General features: G+C 37.1%; 1 protein-coding gene across 1 annotated transcript in view; it reads right to left on the reverse strand.

Moving 5' to 3' along the window:
- The window catches only part of CERKL (ceramide kinase like), a 65,035-nt gene that overhangs the window by 33,194 nt on the left and 6,949 nt on the right, over positions 1-24,892 (reverse strand). The window contains exons 2-3 of the mRNA XM_014954142.1: positions 23,792-23,900; positions 819-1,061 (exon numbers count right to left, since the gene is read on the reverse strand). Coding sequence (XP_014809628.1) covers positions 819-1,061; positions 23,792-23,900 — 352 coding nt within the window. The remainder of the gene's footprint in view (positions 1-818; positions 1,062-23,791; positions 23,901-24,892) is intronic.

The raw sequence follows: 24,892 nt of genomic DNA on the forward strand, positions 1-24,892 counted from the left end.
TTTTTTGTTGTGTGTTTTAGTGGGTTTTTTGTAAATCACAAGTGTGCTACATTCTGAGTCTTTCCAACAGTGTTGGTATTAGATTACAGTGAAAGACTTTTGTTTGTTGGGTTTTTTTCCCCCTAAATGGTGATTATTTTTTTCTTAAATTTGATACAGCTTCCATGAAAAAAATGCTACAAAGCATCCTGAAACTGGCATTAGTCCAGGCAAACACAGAAAGATATTTTTTAAATGAAGAGTAGCCTCTTATCAATAGCTAGTGTCAATACATTTTGTATAAAATTATATTGTAAGAGTCCTACAGAACCTTAAGAGCACTTCCACCTGTAAATTTAAGAAGAGGAGGAAAGCCTCTCTTATTAGTCTCTTCAAGAATCTGCAGGTCTCAAGTGGGAGCTGCTTAACAGTCACTGGGAAGTCCCTGAAGAGCGCCCTGTAGTCCCATTAGATGTGCTGCAATTCAAGTGAAAACATCAACAAGGTATTTTATTTCTTTAAGAAACAGATTTCCCAGAAGACTCTTCAGTCAGAATATAGCAAGCTACCTATTTTCAGAAGTTTCCAAAACACTTCCAAAAAATAGCATCAATTTGTTTAATTTTCACAGCTGCATTAGTTAATTATTGTCACTTTCCTAAATTTTACGCTTCACCTTGTAAAACTTGAGTAGTAAACATTTTCCAGCTATGATATTCATATCTGTGTGTCTTAATTTCCACAGGCAAAATATTTTTCTAGGCATCACTCAACTTTACGTATTGCCAATAGAAACAAGTCTGAAATAATAATGATATCAACCCCAATTAAGTGCTTACCATTCAAAATTTCCTTCAGATGTCTGAACCATGATTGACAATAATCTTCACTTAAGTTATTTAAATGGATAGCACAGTCTGTTAGCTTATTCTTTTCTTTATTTAAGCATTTAAAAATGGTGATACCCAAAGCAGTACCACCTTTTTTCTGCCCTACAAAACGGCGACGTTTCAGTTTTACTGAAAATACATCTTTCATTTCAATAATCTCCTCTTGAGCCTGTAACACCATACTGGAATCACCTGTAGCGGAACAAAAAAAAAAAAAAGAAAAGAAAAAGAAGTGTTATCAATATAATTAGGGGTAATATCTAAAAAAAACAAATATTGTTCTCAGCTGATCTCTAGCTTCACTTGTTGCACCTGCTCATGCCTACATTGAAACTTACTGCATACCATTTGCCTCAAACATTGGTCTTATATTTTACCAACTTTCTGTTATTTAGGTTAGATATCCAGCTATACAATAACATAATCCCTTTTCTGATATTGAAAAAAAATTAATAAAATTGCAGACTAAGAACAGTGAATCACTTTTTTTTTTATTTGCATTCAGAAAGTAAATTCTTCATTATATTCTCCTAAATCATAGCAATCTCAGTAGCTGTACTCTCCTAAATCATAGATCAGGAAGTGTACTATGACCCAAGCTGACTATATGTTTAATGTATTTTTTCATTCAATACAACTTCTGCCTTTTGGGTTTAGACTAGAGGCATATCAGAAAATAGTTAAGTAAAAATAGAAAAATAAACCAAAAGCATGTCACCTATCTTATCTTTCATTTTCGAGTTACAAATTTACTTCAGAAGACAAGTAAAAGAAAAACAGTTTCAGAAGTTCTTTTGACAGTTCAGGACCCTCACCCCAGGGGAGATTGGTGTTAGGCTGCAACACTAGGTGAAGGTTGTTTTATCTCAGGGCTGTTGTGCACATGGACACTATCACTTCAGTGACACGAGTTCCAAATACCTTTTGGAGATGTACCAACTGAACCACTGTGGTAACAGGCTTCTCCTCCTACTGCCCTCTTGAGCTGTGAAACACCTAATTCCTCAAATACAGTGTCAGACAAACCAACTGAAGGAAAAATGTCACCGTTGCTGTAGGTGTCTGATACTCTGGACATGAAAAGAAAAGCTTCCCTGCTTTTTTTGTAATTACAGCAGATCAGATATGCTAGACCAATAAAGGTCCCTTTGCAGCCCAAGGCAAGAAATGCTAAAAACGAGAAACCTTTTCCAAATCTAGCAACAGCTCAGTCAAGGGGCTTCTCAAGAGCAAAAGCTGTAACAGATTCTGTTTGATTCATACTTGCTGCACGCTTTACTGAAGCGCCAGGGAGAAGCTGCACAAGACTATTTTAACTGTCTTCCTGGAGAAGATGGACAGCCCTGCAGGTGTGTGACTGCAAAACCACCTATCACCCGTTTCATGACACCACATGAAGCTGAGGGCTTCAGAGAGTCATACTTTTTCTAAGCAGAATAAAGATGCCCGTGTCAATTCTCCTAACAGCCTGACACTGGCATTTCTCAACATCATTTCTTGAAGCAGACTATGCAGCCACCAAGCTTCTGTCCAGAAATCCTGGCAGACTGCACCTCAGCAATGCTATGCCAGCTAAAGTTTACATCAGTATTACCTCTCCCACCTCACAATTCTCATCCAACCCATTTTTTCCCGTGCCATTCCAAATAACCTACTGCAAATAGAAGCATGAACTTAAAATACTTCCTACACATTTTCCTAACTTGTTACATTTTACCACCCTCACTTCTCCGTAGGTCAGCTACTAGGGTGTAAAACTGGACTAAAATCATTCCACTCTTAGCAGCAATACTGTGCCGTTTGTGTGCACTGCCACAGGGCACCGGGAATTTTCTGTGGTGCACATCTTCACAAGTACACAGCAAATACACAGGAGGAAACTCACCAAACAGACAACAAAACAAAGCTTAAAATACTGTAATCGATGCCATAAGAGTACTTTCTACAAGGTATATTGAATGAAACCAGGGGACTGAGGAGAAAAAAACAGTATGATCCCATTTGAACTCTGATTCTGCATAGACTCAAAGGGCGAGAGGACACTGGACAACCTTAACACTAACATTACCAAATCAGAGATCTTGATATTTTTTTTTTAAACTTTGCATTGCTCTTCTAAAACATTTGTGGGTAAATGCTAATGTTATGCATATGCACCACAAATGAATGACAAACATTAGCCTATCTTTCCTGCACAAATCAAGAAAAATGAAGGCCTGTTAAAATACTTTTTATTCCCCCATTAGCTTTCATAGAATGACATTTAGTCATAAACCAGATCTTGCCTATTATTTTCATGCTAGTATTTCAGCCAGATTTTTATTTGCTTTTACAACTTCCCTTTACTATGTATTTGTCAAATTCTTATGTTGCTCTGATGCACATCAAAACTTTTGAAATTTAAAATAATATATTCTTACCAGGCAGCACTACACTTTCAAAAGTAGGATTTTACTCTAGTTGTTCTACTGGAATACATCTCCAGATACAGCTTGGAGAAGCACATAAAATGTAGGAATATCAAATCATACAAAAGCATTATCCTTGAGTTTTAAGTTGCAGAGGAAATATCGAACTAGCTAGTAGGATTAGGACAGCCAATTCTTACTGAAGTTGAAAAGAAATCTGTATAAAAGTCCCTAGGCACATTCTATAATTTTCACCTTTTATTTTTACTGAAAATAAGATCATCACTAATACAGTAAAACTTTATAAAACAGCTCAGATAAAGAAAATTTAACTACGAGCTACATTTATAAAGTATTTCTAGTATGTGATAACAAGCAAGTTTACTTTAAAAAGAAAGTATATATTGGATTAGACACTTTTTTAAACTTCCAAAGACCTATTGGTTCGTTAGTATCATATTGGTTATTGCTAGCTGTTTCAGGACATTAACTGTCCTCTCATATTACTTAGAAAGATATTGGGTACCATCTGTTCTTGCAAGAGATTTAAGTATACATCTATTAGATATCATGCTATTTATTTAATTCAGTACCCACTTCCCATTGTTGTATCCTCTGAAAAAAAAAGTCAATTTAATTACAAGGAATAAAGATAATCTCTTCTACCAGGCTGCTCTGTCATCATGACAGCAGAAAGGAAACCTGTATAAAGTAGGTTACAGGCGTTAGGAAGAGTAAAACTAACAGCACTTAACATTTAACAAAGATCTAACAAAACCAGAATATATGGCACTTAAAAAAAAATTGCTATAAGCCAAGGGCTTGTCTAAATCAATCTCAGCACATCTGTCTGATGTAGAGCGTAAACAGGATTAGAGTTGGATTTATCTGCTTGACGCTAATTGTACTCACAGTTTCTGCACATGTCCACTTTTTTTTTTTCCAAATACAGCATGAAAAAAAGCCTGCCTGAATATACGCATTTCTAGGAAGTTTTATGCTCCTATTTATCCTCTGACTGATTTCAAGCAATGACACTACCCTACATTTTTCGTATTTATGGTAGTCTAATATCTTATTTAACAAAAAATTATGTCCAAACACACCACACTGAGCTAAATCAAAGAGTGGGGGACTAATACACTCAAATGCAGTTTAATTATAAATAGAAATCCAAACCTGAATTAGCGAAGAGTGTTAGACTAGGCTTTAAACAAATAGATTATCACGTTTACAGCAAAATTGATGAAAACATACACAAAGAAAAAAAGCAGTATTACTGCAAAATAGAACAGTTCATAAAAAGAAGTGTGTTATTAAAATACAAACACCAACACTTCAAAAACAAAACATTTATCGGACAGTTTTTTTATCATAGAGGCCCAACATCTAGAAGTGGTACTTGATGACTTAATTTCCACAAGAAATATCTGGAGTACAGTAGAAAAACAGTAGAAAATACACATGAAATGTGACTATAGAATTCAAGTACGATAACTGGACACCAAGGAAAATGTGTTATACTTCCTTGGCCATAAGTTCTTCCTATGACCTTTGGTAAGATACCTAGCCCCACTTAACCACATCTAATAGATAAATGTCCTACACATTTTAGGCTCTCCATCCATTACACTCCATTAATAGTTGCTTGCTATAGCTGAGTGTAGTGTAACATAATAGAAATAATTAGAAATAAAAATCATCAAGACTTTACCAAAGAAAATACCATGATCTACAGCAATTATAGAACTGATTACAGATCATCCTACACTGTCTAAACAGTATTTTCAAAAGAGCCATTCAGGATATGCAATAAAATATAACTGCCATACTATAAAACAAACAAAAAAAAAGAAATAAATAGAATAATAAATGAAATTAGTTTTGACAATACATGTACAAATTTAGGCTTAGAAGTATTTAATTTACTATGACAATGCCTAATGCATATAAACCAGCAACTATTAACTCTTTAAGCCCATTTTTTCCTCACAGTAGTCTGCAAAGCACAATAAGTAGCATGCAACTGATTTATAAAATCTCAACAGTTTTCAGCTACAATTTTGATCAAGGACTAGCAATGAGAAATATAAAGGAGCAAGTATGATCATTCTTGCCAGAAGACCTGGCAATTACTGTGTAGCTTGTCAGGCTATTTAACATTAAAGTCTCTAAATATGAGACAGAAAACCTATTTGCAGAACATCTGAATTTTCAAGGTATTTTTATTTCAAAAAGACAGGTCATGTGACACCTTTGGCAAAATTTGATGCTGTGCCTCTTACTCTCTTTTGCAAGCAGAGAAAGCAAAATTGCACTTTCTGCTTGCTGAGAGTATGAAACAGTAAGCTGAGAAGAAGGTACAGCAAGGTACAGGTTGGGGAGGGGCTGTTTTTTCTTTAAAGATTATCTTTACACTGCTCTAGTCCTTTTAAATGGTGTTGTAAGAGAAGCATAACACAACCAAGGCCCCAGTCTAGGAAAACGTTTCTCAGACTGTGTATATTGGCCTCCTCAGGAGCATCAAGAAGTTCAGACAGTCCTACAAAGTACTGAAGAGATGCATCTCAGTTCCTCTAGAGCTGGAAACTAAAAGCAGGGTGTAACTACTAACTTCATCTTTTAATGGCAGCTACTCACTTGCAGCAACAGCTGTATTCCTTCAGGGGAGAAAATTGAGCTTAACAACATCTGGCAGGAATGCAACCAATTTTCTTTCTCTGTCTCTAGAAAATCTGAGGGTGAAGGGATGTATTTTGCCAAGCCAAGGCAATACCTTGCCAAAAATCCCTCTTCTAACACAGGCACCTACCCTCATTGCTCACCTGCCACAACTGTGTAGTCCACTCCTTCTCCTTATGTCTGGCACTTGGCAAAACCAAGCTGAGTCAATTCAACTCCCTAAAGTAACACAGATTGTCCACTTTATTTTTAGGTTTTGTGCCGCCATAGTCTTCTGACAAGTTGTTTAATATAATCAGTTCAACACAAGTCCTACAAAACCAGAGATGCTTCAAAGTGATAAGAAATTACACAGCAGGGAAGAAGGAAGGATTGGGACTGTCTCCTTTCATCAGCAGGAAGTCAACATGGTTTGAGCCAATCTGCTCTGCATTTTCACTTCCAATTGCTAACTCCCCAGTGATCACACACACAGATCAACAACAGTCAGCAAGAACTGGGAAAGATGCACCATGTTTTCTCTTAATTTTTAGAGCTCTATTTACATCTTATCAACTAACAAAATTATAAGAGTCGGAATAAAACTCCACTTTATAAACCTATAATGGCACATTAAGTTAGTTTTTCTGGATAGGAAATTTTAATACAGCAGTAAAAAGCATTATTCACTATTCAGGCTCAGAGAAGTCATCTTATTATAAAGTAATATCATAGATAGCTATCTCTAAAAATGAAATTATTATGAAGAATAATTGATATACTAAAAAAAAATAATATTCTTGGACAAATCTGTACTTCAGGCTCAAATTTTTCAACTCAAACTCAGCCAAAAAAACCCAACCCAACCAACCAAAACCCCAGTAATTTCCCAATGCAAATCTGAGATCGTGGGATAAAGGGTAATACTAGGTAACAGAAATTACATTATTTTATTTCTCTGCCCAGTAATTCTTACAAATATTTTTAAAAAGACAAAATGTGATAAATGCAACATATAAAACTGGCTTCAATAGTCTTGTGCAAGTTTCAATGCATTCTTCAGAAAGTGAAAAGTTTTTTCTTTCTTTGCTCAGAGAATTTCTTGACAATTTTAACATATTCATAGCATGCGTAAGCACACCTAAAACTGCAACCTCTGACTTTTCATCCTCCCTCTTGTCTCTCTCCATGTTTCAAACTGCTCTTTTTCCACAAGACCCCTTGACCCACTGAGTCCGATCCCTGTTCTCCATCGTATCTTTTAAGAACTAAGCCTCATATTTCTGAACATCCTCATCAGCTCTAGAGGGCTGTTGCAGGTACATGCCTCTGTGCCCAGCATCATATCATCACAGCAATTGCAGGAAGAGCAGCTTCAGGAGACATTTGGCGTAGTCCTTGAAGTCCTGAGTTGCGCCATGCTCAAGGCCTTAAAATTTGGGCAAGTTTTACTACAACTTTAAAAGATGGCAGTAGGCAAATTTCTGTCAAAAAGCCACCACTGCCAAACTGCCTAGTTCTGGCGGAATCAAAAGGAAAGGTGATGCTGGCAACTGGCAGAGCAAATATGGGAACAGTTCAATTAATTCCATAGCATAAGGGCAGAGTTTAGTACAGTTCAGAGGTCGTCTTTGCTGGAGTTCAAACCCCCGGAGAGGAGCCAGACCTGGGGACTGCCCCTCTGAGTGCAACCAGATCTCAAGAGTGAGTGCACCCTGGGCCTCCATGAACAAGGCCCATCTTCTTTTAAGAGGCTCATTAGACATCTATCCATCAAGCTTTCATTAACGTCTTGTTCCATCTCTTTTTCAGAGCAGTGAAGTACCTTGCTTATTAATTACAGGCTAACAGCAGAACTTTGTCAGAAAAACATACCAAAACCATTAGTTTGAAAAGAAGCCAAATAGCTTCTTGAATAAGTACTTCCACGGAAAAGAGTGAATGAAGCTTAGCACAAGGCCTAATGCTGTTCCACACAAAAAGTGCCACCTTCGGGAAGCATTTCCCCTTTGTTCTCCAACAAAGAATTTGAAGGAGATGATGAAATGAAAAATAGCCCCCTTAACAAGACGATCTACTGGGAATAATGCTGTACAGAACACCACCACTAGCTGAAAGGAAGCAAGGCAGACGGCGAGTGATTTTGAACCTGAGCATTTAAGAGGATGCATACAGCAAAGATTGTGGTTTTTAATAGCTAAATTTCCTCATTAACACCACACCAAGAAAGAGGTCACTGAAAATAAATTTACTATAGAAAGCTCTACATTTTATGTTAAGATATGGCCCACATACTGCCTAATTTCATATGACTGTAAAAGTAGCAGCAAACCTTCTATTAAGTGCCTGAAACCTTGGGGCTTTTAATATAATATATTTAAGGAGTTACATAACAAATTTCAGAGTAATAACAGGACAACAAACATCAATTATTTCCATCATTTTATAAAACCTCTGCAAGCACAAGCATTAGATTAAATGACTAGTTTTACATAGACCAACAATACAACCATCATATAACGGAATTTATTAAAAGAGACAGATTTCTGAAATAAAACAGAAGACTGGGATCTAATCACTTACAAGATTCAATACAATGGGCTTGCAGAGCTGAAAGATACTGGAGAATCCCCAAAGAGGAAACATAAGCTTAATTTTACATTCATTTGAAAAAAATGTCACACATACAAGCTGTTTTGTACCTACTAATTTATGTTGTAATCATGGCAATTGCTTCTGACATTTCAGAAAATAAGATGGGGGGAGATTAAAATAGCCTCTTATGGCCACATGACATCACTGAGTTTTATTAACTATGAGTTAATAATTAGTTCTACTTGGCCTCTTACTGGCACAAGATTTGCTTCAGCCTCAAATGCAGATTTACAAATCCTCCATAGTGCTAAACATCAGCATTTCAGAATTTCCTTCCTTAAGCTATTGGTAATTAATGTATATTAGCAATTCACGCTTTTAGGTACTGAAGCAGAGCTATCAGCTGCTAGACAAGTTCATCCATGAACTTCTCATTGATTAACAGCTACGTGTTTGGCTTTATCCTCATTGATCTTTGATCTATTTTTCCAGGAGCTTTGTTCATAAACTCAGTCATCCTTTGTATCATTCTATCTGTACCTTCTACACTAGCTCCAGGCTAAGAGACGGCAATAGCACCACCAGAATCCTCTGACAAGCATGAAACCCTTCATTCACCCCAATGTTCTTCAGCTCAATTGCCCCATAGGAAAAGGACGAATGTAAACTACACCACTTTGCCTGCAGGGATGAATGAATCCTATTTTGTTCATGTACACCACACTTGTAATAGACTTAAAAGAAAAGCAACAAGAAACCCCACAGAATTTTGTTAGATGATCTTTATAATACATGGTTTTTTCCTCCCCTTCCTCTTAAGGTTCTCTAACTTTGTAAAATATTTTGGCACATTAAAAAAATACTTTATACATGATATATGTATAGTGCAAAAATGACTTGGAATGCAATGCAACATTTAAGGTATGCTTAGCCAATTGTGCAGTATACAAATTAGCCCTTCATATAAAAAGAAAGCTTACAAAATGCAATACTCCAGAAGCTTTCTGGTATTACAATTAATGTTATTATATGGAATTGACTACACTTGCAGTGATGCATAATCCTGTGACTGAGGAAATTACATTCTCAGACTTCCATCAATTTTGAAATTTTGTTTGTAGCTTAACACTATGACAAAGCTCTCACAGAAGATTTGATACCAATATGATGTGACACCACTGAACCAAACCTTAATTTCACTCACAGTAAGAAATCACAGGATTAAGTAACACTGTGCAGTCTTTTAGAAAAGTTTATTGCTTCCAGATGGATGCAAGTTTCCTTTCAGCACTGATTGTATCTTCTGTACACAGGGTGCCAATGTTACTATAAATATAGACAAAAGCAGTTATAAAGATAAATTATTAAAATATTGACATAAACAGGTTCATACAATACTGCCTCTCTCCACAAAGCAAGGACAACTACATTAGAGTAGCACGTGTATCACAAATGTTCAATATAAAAACATGTACACCCTTTTTAGAAATTACAGCCTGTATATGAACAAGCACAAATTTACAAGGTATCCACAAAATGACTTCTAATTCAAACTGCGTGCTCTTTGCCCCATGTTGTGTAGTGCCATGTGTTTCACTGCATGGTGCATACTACCAAGATGTCCACCTGTGCCCATGTATCTGCGCAGCAAGCTAAGGATATGCTTCCTTCATTTAGCAGCAGAACTGTTGAATACACACTGCAATACACTTATGTTGAAATAAAACTAAAATTGTAAATAATTATTGTCTGTAACCTAATTTAAATTTCAAACGATGTACCTAAGACACTGGCAAAGTGTATCAGCAGCTCAACAGCTCTACAAAATGTTTTCCAGAAAAAAAATAGTTCTGGGAAATATTTGATTAGACTGTAAGAAAATTGTATATAGTGCTATTTTGGAAATAAAAATACACTCTAAAATTATCAGGTAATTTGAGTTATGTTAATATTTTATGTTGTTATCCAGTTCAGGAATTATAAGAATAAATGGCAATGAGTCATTGAAAACACACGATTTGAAATTTTCATGAGATTCTCAAAAATCAAAAGATCTCCATCTTGGCCTTGATTTATGTAATAACCAGTGCATAAAGTAGAATAAGTTAATGCATTTTAAAGAACATGCAGAATACATAAAATGCTTTGTGAATAAAATGGTAGTATTAAGTACCATGAAATTCACAAGTAACTATCAGCATAGAAATAACTTTCACTATTACATCAAACTACATTTGTACACTATTACATACAGAAACCTGCTTATTTTCTGACAGGTATACCAACTGCTTCAAAACAGAGCCACTAGTCAAAAAAACACCTCACAATTTTCCACAATGATTTTCATCCTTGCACGCACCAACAGCCTCAAACAAGCAGTCCCCTATCTATTTTAGGCAAATTCCTTGACATGTCCCTCTAGTCCTCTTAACTCCAGTATGGTAACTGTAGCTACATACCACTTTTACATATCTATTCTCTAGTTTCAGTCTATTCCTAATCATAGCACTAAGAAGTACTAAAACAAAAAAAAAGACTACTGATTGACATATCAAAAAATCCAGTTTCAGATGAGTTTTCACTGTTGGAGAAACGCACGTCAGATGAGACAGATACAATTCAAACCTCTCATAATACATATGAATTTTTACTCTCCCAAACTTTTAAATCTAGCATTACACCAAACAGACATGTATATACAGGGATTACCACTATGAGGTTGAAGTAAGTATCTTACTTGCAGATCCTAAGAATTTTACTAATGGAATAAAGATCCCGCATATGGTTACAGGATCAGAGGAAGATTCACATTCAAAGCACTCATACTAACAGAGATGCATCTTCAGACTGTCTCCAACACGCACTTGCACAGTACGTGTGTTGTTGTCACTATTCTATCTAAATTTTCCTCTATCGCAATATTAAGCTTATCTTGCTCATTTAAAAGTAAATTTAACACATCTGAGTTTCTACACATATCCAGCCACACATCACAAATCAGACAATCTTTGACAGCCTTTAAGTGAAACAGCGCAAGAAAATTATCACCACTCTGTTCAAGAATTAATTACAATAGATACTTTGGCATACATCTTTAAGTTGTTGACATAACGAATGGATCTTTTACACTGAGGGTCATCTTCTATCCTGTGAACATCGGAAATCTTCTGAAAGGGGTTTATAGAAAAATTCCAGCTAAGCATATTGAAGTTGCACTTTTTCCTAATCTTGAGATTGATGAAACTAAGTACTCTTCTGGAATGGTTTGTAATGGTTTCAGACTCATATCCTATACAAGTTTAGCTAATGTGTTTGGAATTTAACTTCCCTTCTCCACAATAAAAATAAAACCCCCAACACTACAGTAATTATAAACATACATATGAGCAATATTTTCAAGGCACTAATGGCTAAGAAAGACAGGTTTCCTCTACAGCCCGTTACTGTACTGTAATTCCTACCAACATTTATTAAAATTAATCTCTTGATATTTTGTCAGACAAGAACATTCTTTAAACTGGTATCAATCCACCAATAAAAGTAAGTATCTTTCAAATGGAAGGCTAGGCAAACTGAAATTCAAATTCTACCAAGAAAGCTTGCTTAGTAGTGCAAATACAGATGGAGTTACAGACACAGTGATGTGTGTGCTTTTACATAAAATATAATTTAAATGTAATTTAACAGGTTTCTGGTATATAAGACCAGCAATACCAGATCAGAGCAAAAGTCCATCTGTCCCAGTATCTTATGTCAAACCATAGCCATAAACAGATGCTAAGAGAAGAGAAGAAATAAAGCAAGCATTTATTCTATTTTCCACTAATACTTTCCCACTCCCCACCTGTTTTCATAGAATCATAGAATTGTCTAGGTTGGAAGGGACCTTAAAGATCATCTAGTCCAACCATCAACCTAACTCTGACAAAAAAAATAATAAAAAAATAAAAATAAAAAAACCTACACCACTAAACCATATTCCTGAGGACCATGTCAACCCGTCTTTTGAACACCTCCAGGAATGGTGCCTCAACCACTTCCTGGGCAGCCTATTCCAATGCTGGATAACCCTTTCCGTGAAGAAATGTTTTCTAATATCCAATCTAAACCTCCCCTGGTGCAACTAGAGGCCACTTCCCCTTGTCCTATCTCCTGTGACTTGGGAGACGAGACCAACCCCGGCTTCTCTACACCCCCCTTCAGGTAGTTATAGAGCCCGATACAACCCCAGCTCCCTCAGCCTCTCCTCATAAGACTTACTCTCCAGACCCCTCACCAGCTTCGTTGCCCTTCTCTGGACCCACTCCAGCACCTCAATGTCTTTTTTGTGGGAAGGGGCCCAGAACCGGACACAGTACTCGAGGTGAGGCCTCACCAGTGCCGAGTACAGGGGGACAATCACCTCTCGGGCCCTACTCACCACACTGTTCCTGATACAGGCCAGGATACCGTTGGCCTTCTTGGCCACCTGGGCGCACTGCTGGCTCATGTTCAGCCGACAGTCGACCAACACCCCCAGGTCCTTTTCTGCCAGGCAGCTCTCCAGCCACTCTGCCCCCAGCCTGTAGCGTTGCCTGGGGTTGTGACCCAAGTGCAGGATCCGGCACTTGGCCTTATTGAAACTCATCCTGTTGGTCTCAGCCCATCGATCCAGCCTGTCCAGGTCCCTCTGCAAAGCCTCTCTACCCTCCAGCAGGTCAACACTCCTCTGGACTTACTCCAACAGGTCTACGCCCTTCTTCTGTTAGGGGCCCCAGGTTAGGAATACAGGTTGGGGATATAAGAATTTAGGCTAGGAATGGTCTAGCTATAGCTCCTGATCTTGATCCCAAGCCAATGGCATTCAGGTAAGAGATCAATACATTATACCAAGCTTAATTATATCAACTTTTGGACCCACTGTCCCATTGCCTAGTTCAATCTGTAAAACAGTCATATCTCTGAAGCTGTGCGGTAGGACATAACTGAGAGGCTCTAAATGCTTTTCCACTCCTATTTTAACAGTCCCCAAACAAACAAATACATATTTCTGCTTTTCTGTGTTTATTCCATGCCATTTGTTCTCTTCCATACTCCTTCCAGACCACATTGTTAATACAACAAAGGCAAAACAAACTTTTCAGGCAGACTTTGCTTCAGGAATTAGACAAAGCAAACAAATATTAGAAACATAAACCACAGAGAAACACATTTAAGAACAGCTTTCTTTTTATTGTAAGTTCATTTTATCAGTCTACTTCTGCATACAAACTAATATTGCTAAACTGTTAAACTTGCAAATGTAAAAAGCAGTAGCTGCTTTAACGAAGACAAACAAGCCTATATGTATAAATTACATGGTAAGTTTAGTACTGAATTTGTGTGCATGTATGTTCCACAAATGGTTTCCATAAAACAAGTGAGACCTAGGGACGAAATTTCAAAAACACCACCTGCTTGTTTCCATCATATTTTAAATAATTAACTCCTCAACAAATGTAAGTGCAAATAAAAGCCTTTTTACTTCATTTTTGTTTGTATTACAGTGAAGAAAAAAAGAAAAAAGAAAACTACAAACATTTATCAGGTACTCTCTCTTTTCTTCTGCTAAGCATTGTTTCCTAAAGCAATCATATTTATTCCTACTCCTCCATCACAAAAGATATATGGAACAGAAAAGGATTTGGAGGATATTCTTAGTTTAATCACAGCCTTGTTTAATAAGTGTGTTGTAGTCAAGAGATCAAGAAACATTACATTTCACATGAAATATTCAGAAGCATTCTTTTTCCTTTAATAATATCGAGTTAAAAATAAACATCTTTATACAACCTTCTCCCGATTACTGTAACATATCAATATATTTAGGTTTACTCTGGAATGTGTCAACTGCAGAATTTACTAAATGAAATCACAAATCTTTTGACATCAACATGAGTTAGCACCATCTATAGCCATCTAACTGTTATTGTTCACTGGTACTACAATAATTTTATTCACTGGTGCTATGATAATTTTGGTCCCTAACTAATTACCTCACCCCCAGTTACACTACATGGAAGTGACAGAGCAGGCCTTTGGGAAGTCCAAAACCACCCAAGTATGAAATCTTTCAGTACCTTTCTTGACAGAGCCATTTGACAAGTCTCCAAAAGGCCCTGTGACAAACAGCGTACCAGGGAGAGGTCTTGGACAAGAGCGATCTCATTTTGAACCATCTTAAGAACCGTCGACAGATCAGCCAGGCAAAGAGGTGCTGTTTTCACACAGAAAGCCAGCAAGTTACCTTGAAATTTTTCCTGTTGACTTTTAGCAATTTATTTACAATAATTGTTACTTAAGTTAGAATAACTTAAGCTTTTTTTAAAAGCCATTTTCCTACAACATTATTTTTAAGAAATAGAATACATATTCTATTTCTCCTATACTGTACTGAAACAATACAGAAAAATATAAATACAAAGATGATTTTTAAACATCTGTCAAACAGGGTGTTTTAATAGAATGATGAGCATTTAATTACTTAAACTCAGAACAGCATCTGCAGTATTATATTTAGTTGTAAGTATTTATTGCTGTTACCCTTAACTTGATCATTTGTATGTCAAATTTTGTTTTTCCAAGACTGCCTGCACTGTGTAAAGATCTGTTTCCAGGATACGTATAATTGTGCAGTACATAACATCTGTTGCTTTGCATTTTCAGAGCTTTGCAAAGCATACTTTCCTATATTCACTTGAGCGTATGGACTGACAGAAGAGATATATTGTCACAGTTCAAATAAACCCACAACTACGGTAATTACTCCATACTGAAAAGCATTCAAGTAACCACCGTCTTACATAGCCAAATAGACAAAGGCCAGGAAATCCAGAGCTAGGCACTGAATTCTGTTCATGAACAGATTTGTTTAAAATTGCTACACACAGGCAAGAAACAGCTCTATGCTAGATCAGAGAACTGAGAGGTAAACCAAATTACTGTACCTTCATTTTTTTGTCAAGAGATTTAACATATTCCTACATCTACAACTAAACAGGAAGCCAAAGGAAGGAGGAAATTGCACCAGATCTTAAGTAGTAGAATTTTCTTTCATCAAATCCCTTACAAAAAGGCTACCAAACATGAAGGCTCACATGAAAATTCAGAACGACAATTTTAATTTTTTGTAAAACACCTTTTATTTAAAAAAAAAAAAAAAAGAAAAACACATTTGTCTGGGTCAGGTACCACTAAAAAACCATGATAGAAAACAGCAGCTTCCTTACTACTTGTAAAGAAAACTAATCATTTCTTGTAACATAAAGCCAGTGGTGGACATGGAAAATAATTTTTAATTCTTATACAAGTTATCCTGGGATCAATTGAATAATTTGTGATCCACTCTGGTTTCTGAGCTCAAATTTTACAAAAACTAAGGTGTTGTGGCTTACAATCATTCCACGTGCTCTGGCTTACAATCACATTACAAAACCTCCAAATTAAGTGTGGCTTGAAGCATTTTCTCGGTTTTACAGCTTAAGGGTTTATGCATTTATTGCATCAATCTCAAAGCTGCTAAGAGCTATGTTGTCATTGATAAATGACATAAAGAGTTCTACATGAGTTCTCTGCTTTTTTTTTGTTTCTTTAATTTCTAACATTAATAAAATCACATTCAATATTTGGCATTTACACTAGACACTATGTTGAAACATTTCACAATATTCAGCTAGGGTGAAAAACATCTTTTAATCAAATACCCACCCATCAAATAATAAACTGAAGATATTCTTTAATCTTAAAAAGAAACAAACTAGGAAATTTTGGGGAAGGAATAAAATCAGAAGCACCCTCTCAATCTCTACATAAGCGTTTTCAAACACTCCCACTTACGAGCAAAATAAAGATACAAATACAGCTCAAGGCTTCAAACAAATGCAGTCATCTCCGAGCACCAAACTCATTACTGAAAGATAATAACTCAGCTAATACTATCCTACACCATAAACAAGCCACTCCTCATAAAGGTACCTAAATCATGGGGACTGGGATGTTGTGTGAAAATCAGCTTATTGATTCTTCTCCAAAGAAGTGCTGGTAATATCAGTAATTAGAGTATCACAAAACTTCCAGGTTTGTGGGACGTTTCTTGTTGCTCTGCTGGAGTTACGCTGGGAGTGGGGAGAGGGGTGTTTACGACTCCATGAGGAAACAGAACAGCAAAACAGGTACCTTAAGACCTTACAGGAAGAAAAATATTCTCATTCAACAGTGCATTTTTAATCTGCATACTTTGATAGTAATAAAATACATGCTCATATAGAAATTTAGGTTCAACCAAGAAAGCCATAAACACATCTAAAATGACTTAACTATTTTTTTTTCTCTTTTTTTTACATTTAGCAGCATTCCCACTGAAAACTAGAAGTCAATTACTTTTAAATTCAAAATCACCTTTGGAATTAATACAGTTTGAAATAAAAAGGTATAACTAGATGACAATGCGTACCAATAAAGGAAGCAACAGAAGCACCGGAAATCTATTTGCTTTTCAAAATATTAAGTCTCGTGCATGCTTAAATACATATTCAACTGTTAAAACCACAAACAGTATTATGTGAAAGTAACTACTATCTCTATACAAGCATACATCATGTGTTGGAAACAAAATAATTAGCTACATTTCCAAATTGCAAAAAATCAACACACCATTTTTTTCCTGCAGAGGGCCACAGCAAATCAGTTTGATTGTAAAATCCTACAAAAGTCCTACAAAAAGGATTTGTATGCTCAGCCACAGTGCAGAAATAGGAAATAACAGTGTCTTCAACTCTTCATCATAACTACATAAAATCCAGTTACCTAGATAACTTCTACCTGTGAAAGAGACATTATAGTACATCTTGGTAACTCACCCAAAGGGGGAGTTTTTAACACGCAAGGAACCCATATTTTTGGTTGCATTTACAGGGTCATGACTTCCCTGCTGGTTACAGTGCCACATCCACAACTGAATTTCAGTTGTGCTTGCAATCACACTTACTCAGCTACACCTGAAGATATGATCCTAAACTGGTATCAGTGTCGAAAGGATATTATCTGCACTTCAACAAAAGGGGGAAAGGTTGCTAAAATGCAAGAGAGGAGTTCCAAAACTTCTTCCCTAGTGAAACAGTTTGAGAAATACCATCCTTATACTTAGTCTGCAGACACAAGTATTTTTGAGACCACCTAAACAGTTAGAAGGAGGAAGCTCTAGTCACTATCAAGTTAGCAGTTAAAAAAAAATACAATAAAATCATTAAATGTTATTTTAAAAGGTTGATTTATTAACTTACAGTTGTACACAACTCTGTAGTATGTCAGAGAATGGTGAAACCCAATTAACTCAAACATTGACAGTTAAAGTCTATGAGACAGGAATCAATTTAGAAAAGGATCTTGGTATAATGCAATTCTATAGCAGTCCCAGTAGTAAATGACAAAAAGGTCACATTTTGAAAGGAAACAGCAGATACCACCACAAAACTAGCAGATGTTCCTAAAGGATCATCTGTACAAAAACATAAGCATATGTGAGAGAAATCCAACACTATCACGAAATCAGTTGGTGTCTAACATAATAGCAGTTCCTTATGGCAATATGGTAATACGTGTATCACATACTCAACACATTATGGTTTTTTGTCTGCACATACTGTTACAACATAAGTTATAAAAACCAGGACCAGGATTTCCTTGAAAGGAAAACATTAGTTCCACGACCCACTAATGTGAAGGTACACAAAGACTATCCAATTGTTCAGGTTTATGCTCTCAGACTTTCAGCCATTCAGCCTTTTTCATAAATTGTCTATGAAGAATAAAAGTATTTTTGGAGTACTAAGTGTAGGGGAGTATAAACTTCCTTCTAAAGGAAGCGCATAATATAGTTGGATATACCTAAATGAAACAGCAAACATAAAAGGAGTCCTTTTATCCAGTATCTATTTGATTTTTTTCAGAGTTGCAACAACTGTTATTTACCTGCTGCTTTTGTAACATACATAGTTAACAAATAAGATATCTATAATGAAAGGAAAAATGTTTATTTAAGTTTTGTTTATTTTGTCTCCAACAAGAGCAGCTGACAGTTTCCTGGTTTATTTTTTTCTATTTTGTAACTGTAAACTAAAGACAGAAATGCCTTAACCTGAACGTGTCTTTTGCCAAGATGCAAAATAGGAAAATGCAAAAGAACATCATATTCTGAATTTAAACTTGTTCCATACCATGAACAGTAACAACTATGGAAGCAAGTTTTTATGGATTTACTGTAGCAGAAGACCCAATTAGGCACCACGATGCCCACAACTAACTCACACAACGTGCTACAGAACCACATTCTGCATGTTCTGCCATCCAAGGAGAGAAACAGCTACAGACAAAGTGGGCAGCAGTCTCAGATTCTGAGTGGCCAGGCTATTCATCAGGTTTTGTATTTGTTTCCTGCAGACATTACAAAACCCCCATAAAATTAGGAAAGGATTTCAGGAATTATATGGCTTCTTGGATGTTTATAGAGCACTGCTTCTAAATGGAAGGGACTGGCTGAATGAAACTATGCATTTTCCAAAAAAATATACTTGGAAGTCAAGTTAATTTGGCAATATTTGATACAACAGAAGAGATGTAAAGGTGCAGAGTAGAGGGGTACAAATTCAGGGATTATATGGTAAAATGACAATCAAGAAAAGACTACAACAGCATCTAGAATATGAAAGAGTAGTAAAAAAAAAAAAAAAGAAGGCTGAAGAACAGGACAATTTGAAAACTGAGATATAAGATTTAAGCTTAAAGGATTTGCCTGCATTCTGTTTTTAATGATTTAAAAAGAAGATTGATTGACACTGAGGAAGGATCTTTTAGCCCTTTAGCACTATCATGGACCTGAAAACAGCACTAGCATGGACATCAAAGATTGCTTAGTATATCAATGTGTTTTTAATATGCACTTGTGGATTCTATCATGGTATATAAGCAAAACCATCAATTTACTCTTGCGTACCTTTGCACAGAAAGCATAGACAAAAGAGTTGGCAATTATTCTGTGAACAGGATTCTTCTGTGGAAGTTTGAGAATTTTTAAATTTTTTTTAACAAAATTGCATCCAGCCTTTCTTTACCTCACCACCTTATTATGTCTCCTCTGACTTTCTAGGGATTTCCCTACCCTGTATCATGCATATCTCACACACTACAGCAACAGCTTCAGTGTCCCCTCTGTTCACTAATATCCCTCTCCATAGAACCCACAAATCCCTCCCACACCCCCGTGGCACTTCACCAAGACCCTTATACTCCCATAATATATCAGCTCACCCCCAACTGCAGTATTCTTGATTGCTCCTTGATTGCAACCTGCCTTTCTTCAATTGGGCTGCTCCTCAGCCAAAACACAGCTCCAGCTACATCTGGCTCGTTACTGGTGTGCCAACTGCCTGATGATACACCAAGCACCCATCCAGCCACCATCCCTCTCTCGCCAGGCAGGCAGAGGAGACCAATAAAGCAGAGCACCCCTTTATCTATAATAGTACACGGCAAGGTGCAATTATTAAACAGTGCAACAGGAGAAATGAAGAAAAAAAATCCACCCAACCACTGAAACCAAACCCATCACCTTTAGGCAAGTTCAAAACTTGCCATTTTATGGCCTACAAGAGCTTTAAGGTCACACAAACCACAATATCACCAACAGAAAGAGTTTTGCGTCAAAAAGAAAAGGCCACAAAGACGAATTACAACATTGTGTGAAAGCTAAATAAATCTTGTTATTTCAAACTCACGTAGCTCCCTGCAACTCATTAACACACGTGATTTAACAGGTATGATGTTAATACTTCACTTAACATGTATGTAAACCCAAACACACACAAATACAATTTGCAAGACCTAGCACAGAAACCTATTCTCTGGAAGATAAAAATATCTGATCTCTTTCTTTGAAGGCAGAGAATTAAAGTACATGCAAAAGCCACTATTAGATGCCCAGGGTATGTTAATCCCTTTCAACATAAGCAGAGAGGTGCATAAAGATGTGAAATACAAGAAAAATACCAGAAAGCATGAAATAATGTAAATTGTTCCACAAACACATAGCCATAAATTGATATGCTGATAAAGGATAAAAGACACACAGAGAATCAAGACATTATGTCTAGAAGTCACCTGAAATAAAGAACAAGTTTTAAGAGACCTTTAATTAATATACTCAATTAAATGTTTTTAATTCTTCACAGAAAGATGCAAATTAATAAATTCTTTTGCAGTTTCATGCAGCATCTATATAAAAGACATTAATTTTATGGACTTCCTTGAAAAAAATTTGAGTGTCTTATGAGTTCAGACACCATGGGATTATTTAAAACTACATGCTTTCTTCCTTCAATTTACATCTTAAAATCATATATTAATCTCATAGTCACTCTTAGTTACACTTCAGATTATTTTTATGTCTCCCCCCTAAAAATAGTTTTCCTATTTGGACAATAGATAAGCTACTTAGAGAAATTATGTTCTCTACATGTCAGAATCAAATGCTTTGAATTTGACCAACATGGAACTTCAGTAATTCACATTTTGTAACAGCCAGTTCCCATTTCCATTATTCCTAACTGACCGATAGACTGACAGATGTCTTACTTTAGAGATCCCAAACAGACTATTGGTATCTATTTCAGCCACATCTGTTCCTAAATAGCCTTGGCAGCAGGCCACTATGCACTCGGAATTAATTTTAAGTCCTTTATTGCTAACTCTTTCACTGTTGCAATACATCAGTGCTTTTTTTTTTCTTATTGCTGCACTTACATAGAATATCTATAAAGCTGTATTTTAGATTAATATCAACAAGAACTATAGTATACTACATATAAGAATAATATATTTAAACAACGCATTGATCTTTTTTACTTCATTATGAAAATATATATTTATTAATACATTAACTTCTGGATTGCTCCAGAGATCTTACTTTCTTATTGGTCAATTAATTTAGAATATTATGTTCAATTACTTATATTTTAAAAGCAATTTTTACCGAAGTTATTATTATCCAAATACTCAGTCCAGCCTCAATGCTATCAGTCTGAGAGAACAACTTCATATACCCTTCAGTCAAGTACACTACACATGCAAGAAACTACACTTATAAAAAGTTTTTCCATAATGATCAAAAGCCTCTGGACTTCACATACCAGTAAAACACTCAGCAAGCACCAGTCTTGTTCCACTTCCTATCTGCCAGAAATGTGCTGAAAAACTGCAATTATTGTAAATTGGGAAATCCTGTGGCAATCTTTAAAAAGATGCTGAAGGCTTTAAAGAAACATCGGGATCAAAGTTCTCATTCAACAACAAAAAACAAGCCATATTAGAAGAACAGCATAAAGATGACCGAATAGACACTTTGTTCTAAACTGTTATAAAATACAAATGATTCCCACATCCACTGCTGCTGATCCCCTGCATTTCATTAGCTTTCAAACTTTAGTGCCACACACACACAAAAAAGTTAGCTTTGAGCATTTGTTCTTAAATGTAAATGACTATTTTTTTCCATCATTCAGTCATTCTTACTATCTTCTGGGAAATTCTAAAAATTATACAGAATTTTTAAATCTGTACTAAAGGTAGCTTTCTCTGCTATAGTTTTGAAGCAGCATTCAAAAGGGGGCTGCATTATTAATACAGAGGGCGAAGTCTTGTTTTTTCTTAATTTCAGTGATTACATTTATAGCATAGGAAAACCACACAGAAAGGAGCCAGAGGGGGGGGATAAAAAAACAAAAAACCACAGTGAACTGCAGACTGCAAGCTCCAATTCTCATTGCAGGGCTCAGTGCATTATTAAAAGCAGGCAACCAGCGACGGGTCAAAGGGTATCTGGCTCCAGGGAGAAGAAAAGGCTGAGCCAAGCTGCACGCCCGGGCTGTAACCACAGCGTTTCGGAGGGGGCAGCCAAGCCGTGCCTGGCTCTGCCCACATTCCCACTGGACACATTCACTCCACATCCTGCCCAGGCCTTGCTTCTGCCCAAAGCTTTGTTGTAATAGAGGACAATCAAAATTCATAAGGGGTTATGCTTATTTGAGAAGGGAGGGCAGGCTGCTGGGGAGCTTACTATGAGCCTGAAGAGCAAACAACAAAGGAGGCCATCAAAAATCTTTAGTGAGCGCTGGTAGCCAAAACCTTGAAGGAGACAGAAGCTGCAGAAATCAAAGGGAGAGTAAAGGAAGTCTGCCTGCTAATCATGCTGTCAAAAGCTCCGCAGAAACAGTGCAATGGGGCAGAACTACACATATGTGAGCATGACATGATCAAGCCCAGGCAGAGCAGATGTCACCTGCTTGGGAACTTTACGCTAGAGTTTCCCATTCTGTTTAGGAGAAGCTGAAGGAGCCAAGGCTGCACGAACTACCATACGTAAGAGCATATGATGGGAACCACAGAACTGGTGACATGACAAATGACAACCTCAGCAAGACAGGAGTACTTTCGGGGAACTATTGGGGATGAGAGTTCACGGAAAAGGGGAGAAAGCAACCACCTGGTAGTTCTCTGACTTGACAGACTGGAGTGACTGTCACAGAAAAAAGGTCTTGTCTTAAAATAGGAACTGCAGAGGTTAAGCCATCCTGACCTACTGTATCCGAGATGGAAGGGAACACAGGCAAGACTTTTGTTGGATTCATCCCTGTGAGAGCAACAAGCCCAAACGGTGAATTTTTCAGCTTCTACTCAGCTCATCTGCAGTCACCAGCAGGCAAACACAGAGCCATGCTGGCCCCAAAGGAAGGGGTCACAAGTATTCTGAATGCTGAGGTTGACCATTGTGTTCCCATCACAAAGTGGCCAGGATAGAAGGGTTTCAGAAACAATCTAATAGTTTTCCTTTTAAGATTATTTTCGAGGAGAGATTGGAGCAGCTACAGATGACATACTGGTGGCATCTATGCCCATAGAGGAACTGAAAATCCCTTTTTCTTCAATGTCAGTATTTGACATTTAAGAATTTGGAAATCCTATAGAAAAAACTCACAGCCTCCCACTGACTTCAAAACCCAGCATTTGGAAGACACAACTGTCTTTTTCACTGAAGCTAGTAAAGAAAAGGAACTGCTGAAAAGCTGGTATTTTAGTCCGGGCACAGCACTGCCTTAACACAGTTACACTATTTGGAGGATAAGTGTCAATAGCTGTGGATGGCATCACGTTAGTTTGATTTCAGTAGCTCTGGTATAGCAACATGGTTACATGAAATGAACCATAAGGAGCTGTGAGCATCCGAGTATTTCTCTGCAGCAGCAGCACTGGAATCACAGGCTTCCACAGCACTCTCAAGCCTCTGCAGCATACAGACTACCTTGAAGAGGAACAGATTATCATAACATAGAAAAAACTGGTATGAGGAAGAAATTTTGTTTCTCTGCGTGCCCAGTTTATGGCTGTTGGATCTTACCCATATGAAGTTTTAAGTTTTGTCCAAAACAATGCAAAAATAAAAGTGGTATTTCAGGCCTAGACAAGCTAATCGTGCCATACCAGAAGGCAACTGTGCTGCTGGGAAACTGCATTCCTGAACACAACTTTGATTTCTCCTTCATGTAAGCCCTGGGAGGTCACTGCGGTATACAAGTACTTCTAAGAGCGTCTATTTCGTTTTGAAAGTTAGTTCCTCTTTTCAGAGTTCTTATGAGAAAACAAACAAACAAACAAACTGCTTGGAAAAGTTTAAGGAGTATTCCCTTTCTTCTAAAACTTTTGTGTATAATGTTTCACTTGATCAAACCCTTTATAACAGCACTTTCTTGCAGCACATTGCTTTATCAAAAAATCATGGAGCAAGGAAAATCATGGAGCAAGGAAAATCATGGAGCAAGGATAACCTGCCACAGAAGCCTCATCACAAAACCCAGGCACATCTCACAAAACCATACCCACCTGTGCGCACTCTACTTTATGTATCTCTCCAGGAGATTAAGCCAAAAAAAAAGCTGATGCAGCAGAAACAAAGTCAAATCCTCTTACTGTTCTGTCTGGGGCTAAGAACCCACACCACCACCATCTCTTACATTTTCTCCTTTCTTATCAGCCACCAAGAATCACGTAAAGGCTCTTGCCGGGTAGAGTCGGTCCAGACACAAGACACCCATCGCCTTACCAACTTTTTTTCTTTTCTCTTCCTTTTTCTTTTCTAATCACCAGCATAACCGAGGAGGGAAGGGGCACCCCACCGACTTTAACCAGTTTGCTGTAATCCCGTTTTAAGGCTCCCCCCCGCCCTGTCCGGAGAGGCCCCGGTCGCAGCCCGCCGTCCCCTGGCAGCGCCGCGGGAAGGCCCCCCCGCCCGGCCCG

Source organism: Calidris pugnax, unplaced genomic scaffold, assembly GCF_001431845.1.
Source record: "Calidris pugnax isolate Ruff unplaced genomic scaffold, ASM143184v1 scaffold103, whole genome shotgun sequence".
NCBI classification, from domain to species: Eukaryota; Metazoa; Chordata; class Aves; order Charadriiformes; family Scolopacidae; genus Calidris; species Calidris pugnax.